Raw genomic sequence first — 18895 nt, 5'->3', positions numbered from 1 at the left:
GTCATTTCCCCATTTTATAATTTTAACTAATAAAAAAATGTGATTCAAAGAAAAAAAAAAACTAATAAAATGCAAGGTCTGTGTATTACATACCTATCGATAATGCTGTGATGAGATTAATTATTATAAATGTTATGACTAATTATGTAAGAGTCATAATTAAAAGAAAAAAAATTAAATATTTTAAAAAAAGTATAATAAATTTTTTTTGACCATAATTAAAACAAAAAATTATAACTAATATCTCAATTAGTCACCACTAAAACTCAAATAGGTACTAATCAAATAATACAAAAATCATAACTAGGGATGCATTCGGTGGAATTTCCCTGTAGATATACCCAAACACCCAAGTTGAGAAGTACCCACCAAAATTTATACAACCAAACATGGAAGCTACCTTGCTTAACATACGCATCTCTCTCCGTTCTCACTCTCATTATTGCTTTTAAGTTCTTCTCACAATTAAGATCTCAGCGCCGCCGTAACCTCCTGCCTAGTCCACCAGCTCTTCCGGTCATAGGTCATCTCCACCTCCTCAAACCACCTCTCCACCGAACTTTCCACCGAATCTCTCAAAACCTCGGCTCCGTCTTCTCCCTCAGCTTCGGCTCTCGCCTCGTCGTGGTGGTCTCGTCGCCTTCCACCGTGGAGGAATGTTTCACAAAGAACGACGTCGTGTTAGCCAATCGTCCCCCGCTCATCGGCGACAAGTACATCGGCTACAACTACACCAGCGTCGTCGACTCCCCCTACGGCGACCACTGGCGCAACCTCCGCCGCCTCATGTCGCTCGAAATCTTCTCCACGACTCGACTCAACGCCTTCTTATCGGTCCGAAAAGACGAAATCAAGCTCCTCCTTCGAAATCTATATCGAAATTCGTCGGCTGATTTCGCAAAAGTCGAATTGAAATCGAAGTTTTCGGAGCTGAGCTTTAACATCATCATGAGAATGATCGCCGAAAAGAGATACTACGGCGAGGATTTGGAGAACCACGAGGAGGCGAAGCAGTTTCGGGATCTGGTGAGCGAGACATTCGAACACGGCGGTGCGTCGAATCCTAACGATTTCTTACTGGTTTTGAGGTGGATTGATTATGGGAATTTTGAGAAGAATTTGGGGAGAATTCATAAGAGGATGGACGTGTTGTTGCAAGGTCTGATCGATGAACACAGAAGCGATAAGAGTAGGAATTCGATGATCGATCATTTGCTCTCGTTGTAAGAATCGCAGCCTGAATATTATACGGATGCAATTATCAAAGGGCTTATCTTGGTATGTGGCCACTCCAGTATCTCCTAGAGTAATTTTTCTTTGATTGTTTTTTTAAGTGATTCAAATTTGATTTTATAAAAATTGAAGTTTAGTTAGGGGTGCAACTCGGGCGGGTTCGGTCGGGTTGGAGGTTTGTCCAAGTCCAGTCCGAATTGTATTGAGCAGTGCTCAAGCCCGCCCAAGCCCAGCCATCAACCCGAGCATAGCTGCCTAAGCTTGGACCAACCTTTATAATTTGAACTCAGGTTAGCCCGAATTGCCCGAAATTCACAAACAGCTTCTGAATGCTTCATTATATATATATATACACAAGTCCATTCACATTTGGTCTATGAAGCACGGGTACTCTAAAAATGGTGTCGTACGAGTACCGGGTACATACCAGGTACGAGTACGCGTACCGGTATGACTGCACGCGTATTGGGTACGGCCAAAGAGGGTTCGATACGTTTGGTACATTTGGGTACGGCATGGGTACGTCGTGGGTACGGAGGGGTACACCGGGCAAAAAATCAAATTGCAAAGAGATTCAAGGTACCGAAGCAATTTTTTTACGTTCTTTATTAAAAAAACAAAAAATAGATGGTTATTTTATAATATTAAAAATATATACAAACCTGGTTTATCGGGGCATCATAATCTTCAATCTCAATTCTTCCTTCGAATCCTTATCCCTGCCAGAGAGTTCCTTGAGAGCAAGACGGAGAGAGCCGACTAAGGACTTAGGGGTCTCAGAGGGTTTGGAGTGAAAGATTTCGAGGGTGAGGAGGGAGTCGTGGAAAGGGAGGGAAAGGGGGAGAACGAAGTGCTCGTTCTAGAAGGAGCAGGTGGAGCCAAAGTCGTCGGACTTGGTGGCCAGACAACGATCTGAATCCACCTAGAAGATCGCGTAGGGCTTTAGGTCGTCGGACTTGTTGCCATTTCTGCTGGTGGGTTGGGTTGATTTGGTGTAAGAGAGAGAGCGAGAGATAGAGAGATAGAGAATGAGAGAGTGAGAATGGTCCGGTGCTACAATTGTCTTCATTGGAATGGGAAACTGGTATGGGAATTGGTAAATGTCTCTTTCTTTTATTTACACCCTCCCCCCTCTCTCTTTCTGTGTAGCTATACAATATAATATAATTATACACTGACTTATCCTTTTGAATACACTAAAAAATTATAAAAAAATAATAATAATTTAGAATTTCATTTTAATGATAAATCAAAATTTTAACTTTTAATTATTTTAATTTTAATTTTTAATTTTTAAAATGATATTAGTTATGACCATTTTTGTAGTTCTCTTTTTAGTTTTGATATTAAATTTTAATTTGTAGGTTAGATCCTTAACCACAATTATAAAAATAAAAATAAAAATTATCGACGTACAGCAGCCGTACCCGTATCATATTTTTTTTGAGTTTTGACGTATCGACGTACCTGTACTCATACCCATGTCGTACTCGTACCTGCACCCGTGTTTCAAAGCATCTGGTGCATAAAAAACTGGTACATATAAAACACTGATACATATAAATGCTAGACATGCTAGAAATGGTAGGCCAGCCACAAACTTCAACAGATTTGAAAGTTTCTTCAATTGCAATTAATTAACAAACAATGGTTTATTATTCCATATAACGAACAATGCTTCATTATTCCATACATAAGGTATGATTTTCTTTTTAAATTTAATCTAATGGTCCAAATAAAAGATGCTAATTCAAAGGTGAAAGACCAGCCAAAAAATAAATAAATAATTAAGGACATCTATTTAATTTAATTTATACATATATTATATAATTTATATAATATATTAAATACAATTCGGGTTCTGATTGCTTGGGTTAGCCACTGATTCTGCACAGGCCCGACCCAAATTACAATTTGGGCATCAAAAATCTGCTCAGGCCCGTCCAAATTACAAAATATTGTTGTCCAAACCCTAAAAAAACTCAGGCTGGGCACGGGTTGCTCGGGTTGAGCGCGCCCGAGTTGCACCCCTAGGTTTAGTTTTGGATTTATAATTTGAATATAAAATTGTGATTTAAATGAAAAATTGTAAATTAAGTTTTGAAAAGAGAAAATTTATTTAATTATGAATTTTTAAAAATGTTTTGAAAAGAGTTTTAAAATTTTTTAATTTTGAAAAGAGTGTTGGTACACTAATTAGTACATGTAATACCACCGTTTGAAAATAATTTTGAGTTTTATTTTAAATTTTTAGTTTTTTGAATTTTGAGTTGTATTTTGAATTTTTTAAATTCATTTTTAGAATATTTACCAATAAATCTCATCTCACAAACAAGTATTTCAATTAGTCCCAAGTTTTTTCTATTGATCGGTTAAGTCTATTAATTGAGAGTTTCTTTTCATGTGGTCTTATTTTTTATTTTGGTAGTGTTTTGGTAAAAACTATACATTTTTATTAATGTGACAAGTATGATGTGATACTCCAATGTGATAGATATTAATGTGACACTCAAAAAAATAAAAACTCCTTAGTGTATTTTTTTTTTCCAAATGTGACAATGTGACGAGTATATGATGTGACACTTCAAAAAAATATAAATTTCTTGGTGTATTTTTTTAAAATGTGGCAACATGTCGGGTATAATGTGACACTCTAAAAAATTTAAAAACTCCTTAGTATACTTTTTCCAAATGTGATATGTGACACTTCAAAAAAAAAAAAAAAAATTTAATGTACTTTTCTTAAATGTGATAACGTGACGGGTATGATGTGACACTATAAAAAAAATTAAAAACTCTTTAATGTATTTTTCTTAAATATGACACTCTAACGTGATGGGTATGATGTGATATTAAAAAAAAATTTAATTTACTTTTTTCAAATGTGACTCCACAATGTGACAAAGCAAATGAGTCATTACACATCTAAAAAAACAAAATGAATCACATAAAAAAATATGGAACTATATTACAAGTCCAAAATATGAGATTTATTAATAAAACTCTTTTTTTTTTTCAAATATTAAAAAATATTTAAGAATTTTTTTTATTTTAAATATATATAATTTTTATTTAAATATTTTCAAATTTGTTATATTAAATATTTTATTTTATTTTGAAATTTTTTTTATTTTTTTTTATTTTAATATTTTAAACTCAAAATACAAAGCCACACTCAAATCGTAACTAAACACATAACTCAAAATTCAATTCAAAAATTATTTTCAAAACTCATAACCGATAACATAATTTGAAACGCTATATTACTCTCAAAACTCTACCCTCAAATTGTAACCAAACACATAATAAAAAAATTAAAATATTTAAAAATAAAAAATATTTTAAAAAAACAATACAACACAAAAAAAAGAAAAATTTAATAAAATTTTTTTTTTTCAATATTTAAAATATTTTTAAAAAATACAACACATAAACATATGCAATATAATACATTTGGAAATAAATAAATAAATATTTAAAATATGAAATATTTACCCTAATAAAATAAAATTAAGAATTTTTTTAAATATTTAAAAAATAAATTCAAAAAATTTCATAATACAATTTAAAATATTTTCAAAACTCATAACTAAACAAATTTTCTCTTTTCAAAACTTAATTAAACTCATAATTTAAAACACGACACCACGCTCAAATCATAATTTTAAAAAACAAAATAAAAAATATTTTTTTGAATTTTTTCTTTTAAAATAAAATTTTGAAAAGAGTTTAATTTTGAGTTTTGAATTATTTGCTTGGTTATAAGTTTTGAAAATAATTTTTAGATTAATTTTGAGTAGTTTTAAATTGTGTATTTGGTTATTAATTTTCATAAGAGTTTTGAATTTTTTTTATTAGAATTGTGATTTCAAAAGGGTACCAAACATGGCCTTATCTTTCAATTTTCAAATCTGACCTCGCAGCATATTGCTCTGAAATTATTAGAGGGTGTTTAGGGGACATTAAAAAAGTGTATTTATTCACCTTTTTAACTTTTTGAGTTATATTATTTCTTTATTTTTTTTTATAAATTTTTTCATAAAAGGTCAGAAAATAATTTTTAGATTTAGTTTTGAGTTATGTGTTTGGTTATTAATTTTCAAAACAATTTTGAAATTTTTTGACTGAAATTGTAATTCCAAAAGAGAACCAAACATGGCCTTTGGCTTTCAATTTTTGAATCTAACCTTACAAAATATTTACTTTAAAATTATTAGAGGGTGTTTTGTGATGCACTAAAAAAGTGTATTTATTTGTCTTTTTATCTTTTTGAATCATATTATCTCTCTATTTTTTTTACGAATCTTTTCATAAAAAGTAAAAAAATATACTATTTAGATCATCCAAACAATCCTTATGCTTCGTTTGGCTAAGGCTTTTGGGTCTAAAAAAACACAAAAGATAAAATACACTTAATTAGTTAATAAGATAAAATGACACATTCAAATTACAATCATTTTATTTTTTTCTCACAGAAATTAAAAAGTCAATCCAAATAAACTTTTTTGTGCCATACTAAAAAATCTTCATTCAAAAAAGCCAACTAAAAAATTTATTGCTTAAATAACAACAGTATAAAAAAAATTATTTCAAAGGATCCAGACTCGACCGGTTGCATGACGTAATAATGTTATAAATATATTTTGATTTTTAATTTTTGTAGAATTAAAATATGTTACATGTAACTTTGAATATTTTTTAATGATTCATATAAAATTTAGTAGTATTATGATTATTTCATTTCAATCACTAAACTTTTAAGAAGAATTAACAGTTAAGTCTATATTTGCATAAAAAAATACATATTAATAATAAATTTTAATAAGGGGTATTTAAACACAAGTCTTAATTTATGAACTTATATTTCATTAAGGTATCGTTTGAAAACAGATTATTTTAGTACTTTTTGATTTTTTGGCGAAAATATGAGGTAAAAAAATTAGTATGTTTGGAATGACTTTTTGATTTTTTACAAAAAGATTTGTAAAAGGTAGAGAAAAAAAAATGAAATCTTCGACTTTTTGGTATAGGTTGTTGGCTTTTTAATTTTTTTAATGATTTTTTGACTTTTAGATTAAAAAGTGATGTTGTCAAACAATGCCTAAGTGCTAACTAATTTTTTTTTAAGTCTTGAAATCCCATTAAAATTTTTTAATAGTCAGAATTGTCCTTCTAAAAAGTAAAATATTTGTGAAAAAATATTTTAAAAAATTAATAAATACACAAAAAATTTAAAAAAAAATATGTATTGAATTTTTGTATTTTTGATATTTAGGCTATGTTTGGCATCATCTTCTTGGGCTAAAATAGTCACAAAAAGACAAAATATACTTTTTAGCCCAATAAGAAAATACATCATAGCCAAACAATAATCATTTTATTTTTTCTCTCACAAAAATCAAAAAAATCCAAAAAATTTATCCTAAACGAGATTTTTTTGCCTCCGCTAAAATAGCCAAAAAGTCAAAAAGTCAACTCACATCCCAAATGAAAGCTTATTAATTTTTTTAAAGAGTATTTTATGTTAGTTGTGTTTAAAAATTTTAAAAAGTTGTTTAAAATATTAAAAAAATCGATGAAAACAAAAAAAAATACAAAAAAAAAAAAAAATCTAAAAAGTGAATTCTGGAAATCAAAGCCAAACAGAGTGAATGTTTTTTTTTTTTTTGAAAAAAATTGAAAAAGTTGAATTATTTTTTTTTTGTGCAAAACTAAAAATTTTGTATCTAAAAAGGAGCATAATGATGGAACATTGAGTTGCAAAATTGGAAAAATAATATAAAAAATAAAATAAAATAACTTTAAAAATGAAAAAAACTAATAATATTCTTAATTTTAAAATTAGAAAAAACTTATAATATTCTCGATTTTATTAGATAGTTGAATTAAATCAATAAGTAGAAGGGCAAAAACGTTTAATTTCATACTCTATTTTTTTTCTATCAGTTAATGAAATAATTATCTGAAATATTACTATGCAAAATTGACAATATTCTTAGTTTTAAAAATTAAAAAAAAATGATAATATTCTCACTTATTAGTTCAAGAAATCTTAAATAAGACATAAACTACCATAACATTTGTAAATAGAATTTTTAGATAATTATTTCTTTTAATAATTAAAATTATATATTTTTTCATGAGTTAGTAATTATTTTGAAAATGAAAACTGATGTATAAATTTCCCAACTTTTAACTCTTACATTTGTTAATGTACTTTTTTTGTAGTTGTGTATTTTTTGTCAATAAATAAGATGTTCATATTTGTAAATCTGAACAAATCTCATGACTCTCGTAATGTTAATGTACTTTTTTCTAGTTGTGTATTTTTTCTAGAGTTAATACTAGATATTGGATTGGTTTGGGGAGTGGGTTAATTTTTTTAGTTATTTTTGCCTGTGGTTAAAAAGTCTCGTTTGAGAAAGACTTTTTAGTTTTTTTTTAATTTTTTTTGTGAGAGAAAGAATGTAATGATTATGGGTTAAATGTTATGTTTTGTCTTATTAGGCTAAAAAATCTATTTTATTTTTTTGTGATTATTTTGGCAAAAAAAGTCTAAATCTCAACTTCCTAAACGGAGTTGGCAAGTTGATTTGTGGCTAAAATAGCCACAAAAGACAAAATAAGCTATTTTAGTCACAACAAATAAAACATCACATCCAACTTATAATCATTACACGCTTCTCTCACAAAAAAAGTTTAAAAAGTCAAAAAGTCAAAAAACTCTTCCCAAACTAAACTTTTTAACCCAGGCTAAAATAGCCAAAAAAAAAGTCAAAAAGTCAATTCACTTTCCAAACGGAAGCTAAAAAATTTATCAAATTTTTTATCAATTATCTCACATGAGTGCGAGACTTACATGAGACTGACATTTGATAGAAATTTTAACTCTAGAAATTTTTTCTAGTGTTAATACTTGATATTCTAAGGCTAATTAAAGTCTCGTTTGGAAATAGATTTTTTTTTAGTATAAAATTAAAAAATAATTTGATCATTCTATTCTTTTTATTTTTGTACACATTTTTTTCATGAAATATGAAAAAATTAACGAAAATATTTCATTCTTAAACCACGATGTCAGGGTGATTTTTAAAAGATCACATAATAGTTTTTTTTTTAAAAAAAAAATCATAATATTAATAATTAATTTCTTTTCAACGCCTTTTTACTTCTTTAATATGACTGTTGGTTGGATAAGTTAGGGAAAATTTCAACACGGGAGACAGATAAAAATAAATAAATAAATAAATAAATAAAAATACAAAACATATGGGGTTAAAGGTTATAAAGGTGTAAATGTGACTTGTAACTCTTCATATTTGTGTAAAAAAAAAAAAATTCTGCCCTCACTAATCGTTACAGGGTCTGCACATCATAATACACACAATACATATACAAATGGTATATATGTATATCTATGACTATAGAAGCATTATTACATTGTCGTTTGTTAACAATTTTTTTACTTTAATGTATAAAAAGATAAAATATGTTAAAGAAGTTAATAAAATAAATATATCAGATTTGAATCATAATTATTTCACTTTTTCTCTTACAATTATTATATACAAATAAAAAAAAAATCAATTTTTTTTTCAAACAAAATTAATTTAGTCAAGATAAATTAGTTATAAAGTCAAGTTAAATTAGTCTTTTCATACGAAGCCATGGATTGTGATGGAGATTTTCATTACAATTACATAATGGCATTGTTTGGTGTAAAAATTATTTATAACTTATTTATTTTATTTTATATTTTTTAGAGTCTATAGAAAGTGATGCATATTTTGTTTATAATTTATGAAATATAAATAATGTAAATGTGTTAAAAAAATTAATTATCTAAAATTTTGAGAATAATATTTTGAATTTATACTTTTTAATTTTGACCTTTATTGAGAAAAGTTGTATGTACTAAGAGGTTGTTTGACATCTGCTTAAAAAATAGTCACATTTTTTTCAATTTTTTTCTTTAATATTTTTTTTACAAATTTATTTCATTTTTTTTATTATATATTTTTTGATCAGTCTAGTGTAGAAGAATCTAAAAAGTTAGAAAAAAAAATTAAAAATGTCAATTATTATTATTAATATTATTTTTTTCCTTCCGATTTTTAGTAGACTTTTTTCAAGTTATTTATTTATTTAACTTTTTTGGTTCCTCTAATTGAGTAGAACTTAAAAGCCTAAAGTTTCTTGATAATTAAAAAAAATCACTAAAAAAAAACCCACTAAAAAAGATCAATCTCAAACACCCAATAATACGTATAAAATATGACTGTGCTATCCATGAGGGTTTTTGTCGCATTGTCAATAATATGCAAAAAAATGTCAAAATACGACAATGCATTGGCTTTTGATATTTTATTGTTGATTTGTAAATTTATAACGTTTAGGTCATTATACTTGCGGGCACAGACACATCAGCAGTGACAATGGAATGGGCAATGTCTCTTTTAATGAACCATCCAGAGGTGTTGAAGAAGGCTAGAGCTGAGTTGGACATTCAAGTGGGCCAAGAACGCCTGGTCGATGAATCTGATCTCTCAAAGTTGCATTACCTTGAAGCTATCATCACCGAAACTTTTCGATTGTTTCCTGCAGCACCACTATTGGTACCACACATGGCATCTAATGATTGTACGTGGTTTCAGCGTGGTTTGAGTGTCCCGTTCTTTACGCGATTTCAGCGTGTGTGGAACTTATCTTAGGTTGCGTAGAACGCGCTCCTGATTGATTTTCTTTGTTCTGCCTCCACTCACGAGTCCAGCGTGGTTGGAATATGTCGCCCTTTGCATCTGTTGTACTCTCTGTTGCATCGCATCTATTATCTATTGCATCACATCTATTATATCGTATCTATTTTACTGTCTGGTCTAGGAGACCTTAAATCCTCCGGTCTAAGGAGACCTTAAATCCTGCATCATCATTCGCGTTGTTTTGCGCATCGCACTTGCATTTATTCGCGCCGCCTCGTGCACTTTCCGGTCTAGGAGACCTTAAATCCTCTAAAGGTGCAATTCCTTTAGTGTTTGTCGTGCCCGAATGACTTCTGGTGGTCTGGTATAGCCACCTGCCTGTGTTTGCAGTGAGTTTCTAGGAGACCAACTGAGACGGTGGAAACTAGAGTTCGAATGGCTTATGCCTAGAACGCAAAGGTTCGGGATTTCCGAGACTAAAGTCTGGTTTAAATACCCAGGGGTATATTCTCGGCTTGAAATCTGTATGGCAGCCCCATAGATTGAGATAGCATCTGTATGCACCTCAATTCTGGATACTGATCCAACCTAGTCTGTCACCCTGTTGGAGAATAGGGAAAGCTGCGACCATAGTCAGGGAGAAAAGTAGTACCTGCAGTTCAACCAAGAAGAAGCGGGAGATCCCCAGCAGCATGAGGTAAGTCATTGCCAATTGCCCCTGTAGGTACCTTCATTTCCTAGCTATTACATTGCATTTCAGTTATTACATTACAGTGCATTGCATGAATCCTCAATTTTCAAACCGGCTTCCCGTAGCATATAAGTCCAATTTTCAAACCGGCTTCGTGTAGCGTATAAGTCCAATTATCAAACCAGCTTCGCGTAGCGTGTAAGTCCAATTTTCAAACCGGCTTCGCGTAGCGTGTAAGTCCAATTTTCAAACCGGCTTCGCGTAGCGTATAAGTCCAATTATCAAACCGGCTTCGCGTAGCGTATAAGTCCAATTACCAAAATCCTCCTGCATATCATTTTGCATCTTGCTCCCTGTCTGCGGGCATGCCTGCGGGCACATCTTTGTTATCTAGCCTGTTTGTCTAAGTCTTCGGCCTTGTCAAAAATGGGTTGTCTCTGGGCTTTGACATTCACTCCCGTCACGTGTGACTTTCGAGTTCTGTCAAAGAGGGGCAACTGTAGACACCCCATTTTTGACCGACCTTAAGACTCAGACATCACCGATTGAGTGCTCGGTGATGTTGCATATTGTGCTCGTTCAGAAGTTTCAGAGTCTCGGCTGCGAGCCTTGCCTCCGGACTTCCGGACTCTTTTGTGCTTTGCCTCAGTTTACGAACCAGGCTCCGTTTTCTTTGTTTTTCTCTTCGCGAAAGGAGGGAGAGGTCTCGTAGATCATCTCTCAGTGGCCGTAGGCTACGTTTCGTGGTCGTAGGCCATTTTGCCCGTTTGGAGTCCGGTTTTCGGTTTTTCGGAATCGTTGGTCGTGTGCCTCGGTTCGGGACCGCTTAACCATCTCTGTTTGTTCCGTTTTTTGGCATACTTCTTATTTGCTCCCTTTTGAGGGACACTGTGGTCCGAGAGACCTACTTCGTGGTCGAACACCACTTCCGGTGCCTAACAGTCAGTTTTCGGGGCCCCGAACTGCGCGTTTCGGTCCCCGAACCTTCGTTTTGCATTGGTTTTGGTTCATTTTTGACAGGGACCTCTGTTTCATTGGTAAGAAGGCCGTAAAAGGGTGGGAGGCCAGTAATTGTTCTGTCAGCCAACTTTATCCCTTCATCGCCCTCCGTCGCCCGATTTTCTTCACTTCAAAGCCAATGTTGAACACCCTTGGGCCATTTTCTTGAACCCTAAACCCCATATTTGTGATGTACACATCTGGGAGGCCACCAATATTTGGTGGCCGGCCAGTAATTGTTGTTGAACCTTTTGAACCCCTTTGAAAAGTGGGTTGTTCTCTCTCTTGGTTTACTTTTTCCAGTGCTTAACCACAGGGTTGTGTTGTACACACATCAGAGGATCTCTTTCTGTGGTGGCCGGCCACTAATCACACTTGAACCTTTTGACCCTTGGCCGGCCGGCCATGGGAATTAGCCGGCCGGCCACCTGCAACCTAGATAAGCAGCCGGCCATGCTCCTTGCATCAGCTACAGTGCAGATATGCATCTGTTTTCCCCCCAGATTGTGTATCCGGGGGGGTGCATTTTTTGGGGGGGAAACATGATTGTTTTCCCTCCATTTTTCCCCCCATTTCCCCCTCTTTTTGCCTATATAACAGGAGCTCCAGCTCTGTTATTAGGGTTACAAAACTTCTCCCCTAAGCCCTTGCCTTGTATCTCCCTTTCTCTATACTCCCAAGCTCAAAACCTCTCAAGTCCAACACCCTTCTCCACCACCACCTAGCACCATACCTCCAACCTCCATTGCAGCCATTTGAAGTTGTTTTCCAGAGCCTAGGAGTGTTGCAACTCAAGCCAAGGAGCTGCCAAAGACAAGTCTTCAAGGGTGAGCTTCCATTTTCCCTTTTCTACCATTTTCTTGATCTATTTGTAAGTCATTTTTGCTTGCTATTTTGGGCTCCGACCCTAACTAGAACTAGGCTTATTTTGAGCCATTTTTCATGTTTCATTAAGGGTCTTTCACTGTTTAAGGCACCCTTTATACACTTTGTGTTATGCCTCTCTTTTTGGCCCAATTTTGCATAGCATTTTGAGCATTCTTGCATACTGTTTTGGGTCCGGCCATCAACTGTAAAGTGCAATATTTTGGGCCCCTCTTCAACATTGTTGAAGGGCCCCTTTGTGTTTGAGGCCAGCAACCATCACCTGCTTCTTTGTCCCTCTTTTAGCCCATTTCTTGCATAAGAGCTTAGCCATACCTGTGCTGGTTTTTGTGGTTTGCCATAAAATGTAAAACATCATATTTTGGGCCCCTCTTCAACATTGTTGAAGGGTCCTCATCTGTTTGGGGCCGGCAACTGTGGCTTGCTTCTTTATCTCACATTTAGGGCCATTTTTGCATGCTAGTTTTGCCCTATTTTTGTTTGCTGTTTGACCTTACTTAAAACTGTAAACATGCTTGTTTTGGGGCTGCCTTGAATCTGTCTTCACATGTCATGATCAAATAATACATGCTTGATGTAGCTACAAGTCATTTCATGTGCTTAATCTTGCATTTCGGGACCATTTCATGCATCGGGTGCCATATTCCTATGATTCAGGGCTGTTTTGGGTCATGTTTTGCTGCTGAAACTTGCATGTTTGTATGCCATTTTCCATGCCTTGCCATGTTTTGTTAGAGTGGCATTTTGTGCCTTAGGGCCGGTCCTCGGTTTGCGTGCATGTGTGCACGTATTCTGAGTTGTCTCATTTTCATCTTATGGCTACTTATGTAAGCGTGGCTAAGGTCCACTCATGTTGGTGTAAGTCCATTGCGCATTGTGTATGCCATTTCATTTCATAGCATGTGCATGCTAGGTTGTATATTAGTTGCATTTCACGCATATCATGCATATTACATTGTGCTTGGGATAGGAGTTAGCCCGAGCACGGGAAACGAGATACGTTTCGTACTCCAAGTGACGGAACGTGTCTCAATTCCAAGTCACCGACACTCCGGATTGTCCATGATGGAGTCTAGGTTTTATTTCGTTTTCATGTGCATTCATTCCATATTGAGTCGTGCAATTCGACTCCTCGGCCATCATGCATCGAGATACGTGATTGGTGGCACGAGGATCGGGGCATGCATACATTTGTGAAAATACATTGCCATGCCCTTTTCCTGCTTTCTGTTGCAGCAAATCAAGAATCAGCAGTCTTCCGGGGCTTGGCACGCTTTCCAAGAATAAATTGCAAACAGAGGCTAATCAGGGCATCGCCATGGATTTCCATGCAAGGCAGCCCAGACATGCATCATTCATCATCCGGATCAGAGTCAAGGCAGTCCCTGACTTGCATGCCAGTTTATTATTTTTCTTAGTTAATTTGTAAATTAATTAGGAATTTGTATATATTTGGACTGTATTATTCGGACTGTATTATTTGGACTATATTATTCTTTCGGACCCTCTGCGCGAGGGCGTAACTGTAATAAGTGTGCGTGTGTGTGATGTATGTCTTCTAACCCTACGTCTTTCTCCCTTTTATTTATCCGCTTATGATGGTTAGATTAGGACATATTTCGATTAGCATACAGTATGACAGCATGTTTGCATCATTAATCTGTTTTGCATGCACCGGGCTCGGCGCATCATACTAACTGCATTGTATTTTCAATTCCAAATTGAATACATGTTAGTTGTACCATTTCATATGCCATATTTAAGATAGCCGAGCCTGCTATAGTTGCACTCTTGCATGTGTTGCATTAGGCATTTCTGTATAATTAGGATCATGCATGGATTTCTAATTAGTTTTTGTTTTGGCTTGGAGTACTCGATAAGTTTTATGCTTTAACATCCTTGCATGTGTGTGAGTGCTGCCATGAATAGCATGCTTACCATGAGGCTATTTGCTTATGTGATATAACTGCCTTGAATTCCTGTGGGTGAAGGTTGGGTTATTTGGATTGGAACAAATCATCAACTGTGAGTTTTAAGCCCACTAGATAGTGGCAAAACCATCTTTTCTAAGCCCACCCGGGGTGGCAAAATCTGCATTTTAAGCCTACTTGCGAGTAGCAAACCATCTTTCAAAAACAAACACGAAATGTTTTGTTCCAATTCAGGCGACCCGGTCTATACTTGTATGCTGTGCGCATCACATAGTAAATCTAGGCTAATAACCGGAATAAAAACACATAATGTTTTCAAAAATAGATATCATAGTTAGTAGAGGCCGATCTTTGATCGGGCGAGCGGGGGTGCTCACGAAGTGACCTTCTCCAATCGTACCCAAGTTCCCGAGCCGAGGCAACTTTGGTGATGACGGACACGTGGCCTTAGGCAAACGAGTCAGGGTTTCCTAAATTTCTCCAAAATAAAACATTTAGATGGCGACTCTGTATCTGGCAAAGCAGTCCATGTTTGGCACTTCTTTCTAAAAATTTGTTTTCTCAAAACGATTTGCCAGATTTGGACTCTTTGGTTCAGATTAAGAACCGTGACAATTTGAGAGTCCGAGCTGTAGTGAGCCCAATATCGAACGGAACGGGGGACTCGTTCCTCCCGGGGCGTTCGGGGACTTCTACAGGTGGGTTTAGGTTTGGCGTCATTGATTCAATGCTTTGAGTGGGAGAGGGTGAGTGAGAAGGCTATTGATCTCACAGAAGGCAAAGGACTAACCATGCCCAAACTTGAACCACTAGAAGCCATGTGTAAAGCACGTGACATCATGAACAAAATTCTCTGAAGCAACAATAATGTTTAGACTTAATTTTCAAACCCAACATTGTGACAATCAATTAGAATATTAAAAATAACACTCTTTCTCATATCTTCTCTAGTCACCAACCAATTATATCATTTACCTATCATCGGATCTGTAAAATGAGTCTAAACAATGGGCTTAAATATTATTTTTCATGTTTTTATATGTAGCACCATTAAGATAGAACATTGTTATTTTTTTTTTCTTCCGACTTCATCTATTTTTCTTTTGCTTTAAACTTTTTAGTACTGTAGTAGTCTTATGGGTGTATATGAGGTTGAATTTTTGAATAAGTTAGCAATGCTATCCTTTTAGATTTTTCTTTTTTGCAGTCCATTTTTCTTCTTCATGCCATGGTGTCATTTTTGGTACAAATACAACCCTCGTTTGTTCAATGGATATAAAAGCACTCATGTTTTTGGCTTTTCTGTCGTGCCATGCTCAACGAGGGGATGAAGTTGTGTCAAGTGTTACACATTAGAGATATGAAGTTGTTTTCTTAAAGTATCTCCAATATTGAATAAAAAAAATTATTAAATTTTAAATTTCATAAAAAATTTAATTTAATATTGTTTACTCAAACGTCAAAATTAAAATTTTCATTAATTTTTTTTACATTTTCGGTTGTCTTAGAGGATGTCCGGGCAATCATTCTAACGGTAACAATTAAATTTAGGATACAATTTAAATTTAATGAAAAATTAAAAATTCCTCTCATTTGATAGAAATTTTGATTTATCTCTCATTTAATGAGTTTGATGAAAAAATTAAAAGTTAAACATTTACTGTTTTTTATCAAATTTAAATCTTATGAAATATTAATGTAGTGTTAGAGATGATCTTATACATCATAAACTAGGGATGATGATGGATCTTTGGGAGACCATACTCTTTTAACTATTGAATATTTTTTTAGTACAATCAAAAACATCTATATCATAATCTACGTATGAAAGAAGGGGTATAAAGACGATAAAGGATTGTTTAGAATGATCTAAATAAGTATACTTTTTAACTTTTTATAAAATATAGTTTAGGTTTAGATTGAATTTGAAATTATGTGTTAGAGAAGTAATGTAATTTAAATAAGGTGATGTGATTTAAATAAAATAATAATTTTTTAACTTTATAATTTTTTCTAAATATGTCAAATCAACCCCAAATCTAGTCATGGGTGATACTGACCACTAGAGAGACCGGCCTTGCACATCTTATCTACGGATCACCGGGGTGAGTAGTTTGGAAATCCTAAGGGTTTCCTGTGTTGGGCTGACATGATTTCCAATGGAAGGGCTAGGTGGGTTGCGTGGGTTAAGTAAATAAAATTAACTTGATTGATATTTGTAATTTTTTATTTGATTTTATTATATTTTTATCTTTAAAAAAATAAATAATTTATTTTTAAAAATATATTTATTATTTATTTTTTTAAAATAAATATAATAAAATAAAAAGATTATAACAGATGATGTGATCATCAAAATAGAATTTATGAAAATTATATAAACCTCTAAAATTCTCTCAAATTAAAAAAAAAAAAAAAGCAGAAAAACCTAATCTTTTTTAATAGAAGAAAACCAATCCAATTAAATAATGTTATCAAATGAGAAAAGGAAGCAAAACAGTGAATTGGATAACAACAATTCCATTAAATTAATTGATAACCACTTGTAAAAAATTCTTTAATCTTTCCATCGAACTCATCCTTATCCATCATTATTATCTCCTCTCCTTCCCATAATGCATACAGTAATAATATAACACAGCATTCAAGTTTCATTCAATTACAATTGCATTCGTTCTCTCTCTTCCGATCTAACCACTCTCGCTCCGATTCGGCTTTGCAGAGGACACATAGATCGCCTGATAATACAAAATAATGGTATAAAAAAAACAGAATTTTTGTTCAAAACTTGATGATAGATCTAATGATTCAATACCACACCTGATGGTCTTCAATGCTGGGAATCCAATCATTGGTTGCAGGATTGGTTTTGAACATCATCACGTCTTCGATGCGTCCTCCATTATCATGGCCATTCTGCAACTTCAGATCATACCCATGCACACCTCCTTCTCTACCCACGTTTATAAACCCACTTCCAGTCTGCTCAACATTATTACTATGAGAAAATCAAATCAACCCTCAACATACATTTGAGTATGAAAAACGGAAGACCGAGAAAAACAGAGTATATTACCTTGTGGTGTTGTTTGTCAACTGAATCCAATTGTTTGTAGTATTGGGTCTCCACAAACTCGTCCTGGGAAGTGAACGAACCTGAAAATATGGCCTGTGTAAACATATACATACATATTAGAATATGAAACAAGTATGTTTTGTTTGGCAAGAAAGAAAAAAAAATTGGGAAAAAGCTGTGACCGACTTGAGATTGAAGAGATTGAAACTTTTGGAATTCGGGAAGTGGGATGTTTTGGCAGGGAGGAGGGGTTGGTGGTGGTGGTGGTGGTGGCGAATCGGACTCGCTTCGATTGGGTTTTGTGGGTCGCTTTGGGGCTATTGAATCGAACTGAGCTCTTACGAGATTGGCGATTCTGTTTTGTTCGACTGCGTCTAAAACTTCGTCGCTCCGGTTAGGTTTCGTCGCCGTCCACTGTCCCATGATCATGATGATGATGATTAGAGTTTGGATTAGGTTTGAGTTTGAGCTCGGACGTCCTTAATAAATAGACAGGTTGGAGTTGGGGGAATTAGGATCCGGAACCTTCTTGGAAAAAGGAAAAGTGGTATTCTGATAAAATTAGGAGACGCTTGAAACCACTAGCGCCGCCGGATTGTTGAAATAATAATAATAATAATAATAATAATAATAATAAAGACCTTTCTTAGGTGTGACATGGAAGGCACTTCTACTTTTTATATATTACACTCACATGTTTTATGTATTGAATTATAATAATTTTTTTTTAAAACTTACACAACAACGGTGACCTGTTAAGCATGTGTAAATTAATAAAATAATATATTATATAATTAACGGTATAATTTGTCAAAAAAAAAAAAAATGTAAATAATTTTATAAAAAGGTATAATTTTATAAAAGGTATAAGTTTTCATAAAAAACGTAAGTAATTTCAAGAAAACTTACACCTTTTATGAATACTTACACATTTTGTGAAAACTTACGTATTTGGTGAACATTTACACATTTTGTAAAAATTTATGTTTTTTTTGTGAAATTACTTACACATTTTTGAAAAACTTACGCTTATTTGTGAAATTATTTACACCTTTGTGAAAACTTATGCTTTTTTGTGAAATTACTTACGCCTGTTGTGGCAACTTATACTTTTTTGTGAAATGACTTACACCTTTTGTGAATGCTTACTCTTTTTGTGAAATTACTTACACCTTTTGTGAAGTTATTTACACTTTTTGTGAAAAAACATACACATTTTCTGAAAAGTTACACCTTTTGTGAAATAATTTCTTTCATAAAATTTACACATTTTGTTCAAATTTACACCTTTTCTGAAAATTAACAATTTTTTTTTTAAAAATACTTGCACCTTCTCTCAAAAGTAACACCTTTTGTCAAATACTTTTTTAATAAATTTTAC

General features: G+C 33.2%; 2 protein-coding genes across 2 annotated transcripts; one reads left to right on the top strand and one right to left on the bottom strand.

Annotated features, from left to right (window-relative positions):
* Window positions 1-227: 227 nt before the first annotated feature.
* LOC114266006 (cytochrome P450 81Q32) lies at window positions 228-15375 on the top strand. The gene is given in 3 exon segments (XM_082923995.1): window positions 228-1278; window positions 9630-9926; window positions 15083-15375. Coding segments are annotated over 3 exon segments (1479 nt in total). The 5' UTR covers window positions 228-309; the 3' UTR covers window positions 15296-15375.
* A 1567-nt stretch (window positions 15376-16942) lies between these two features.
* Window positions 16943-18221, bottom strand: MEE59 (maternal effect embryo arrest 59). The gene is made up of 4 exons (XM_028206911.2): window positions 17701-18221; window positions 17515-17607; window positions 17259-17420; window positions 16943-17176 (listed from the first exon to the last, which is right to left on the bottom strand). The coding sequence occupies exons 1-4, from the start codon at window positions 17941-17943 to the stop codon at window positions 17129-17131; spliced, it is 546 nt and encodes a 181-aa protein (XP_028062712.2). The 5' UTR covers window positions 17944-18221; the 3' UTR covers window positions 16943-17128.
* Window positions 18222-18895: the final 674 nt, after the last annotated feature.

The sequence above is a fragment of the Camellia sinensis genome, chromosome 4 (genome assembly GCF_055761805.1).
Source record: "Camellia sinensis isolate YWXY chromosome 4, ASM5576180v1, whole genome shotgun sequence".
Classification (NCBI taxonomy): Eukaryota; Viridiplantae; Streptophyta; class Magnoliopsida; order Ericales; family Theaceae; genus Camellia; species Camellia sinensis.
Note: the sequence above shows the minus strand (reverse complement) of the source record. Positions and strands in the feature narration are given on the sequence as shown.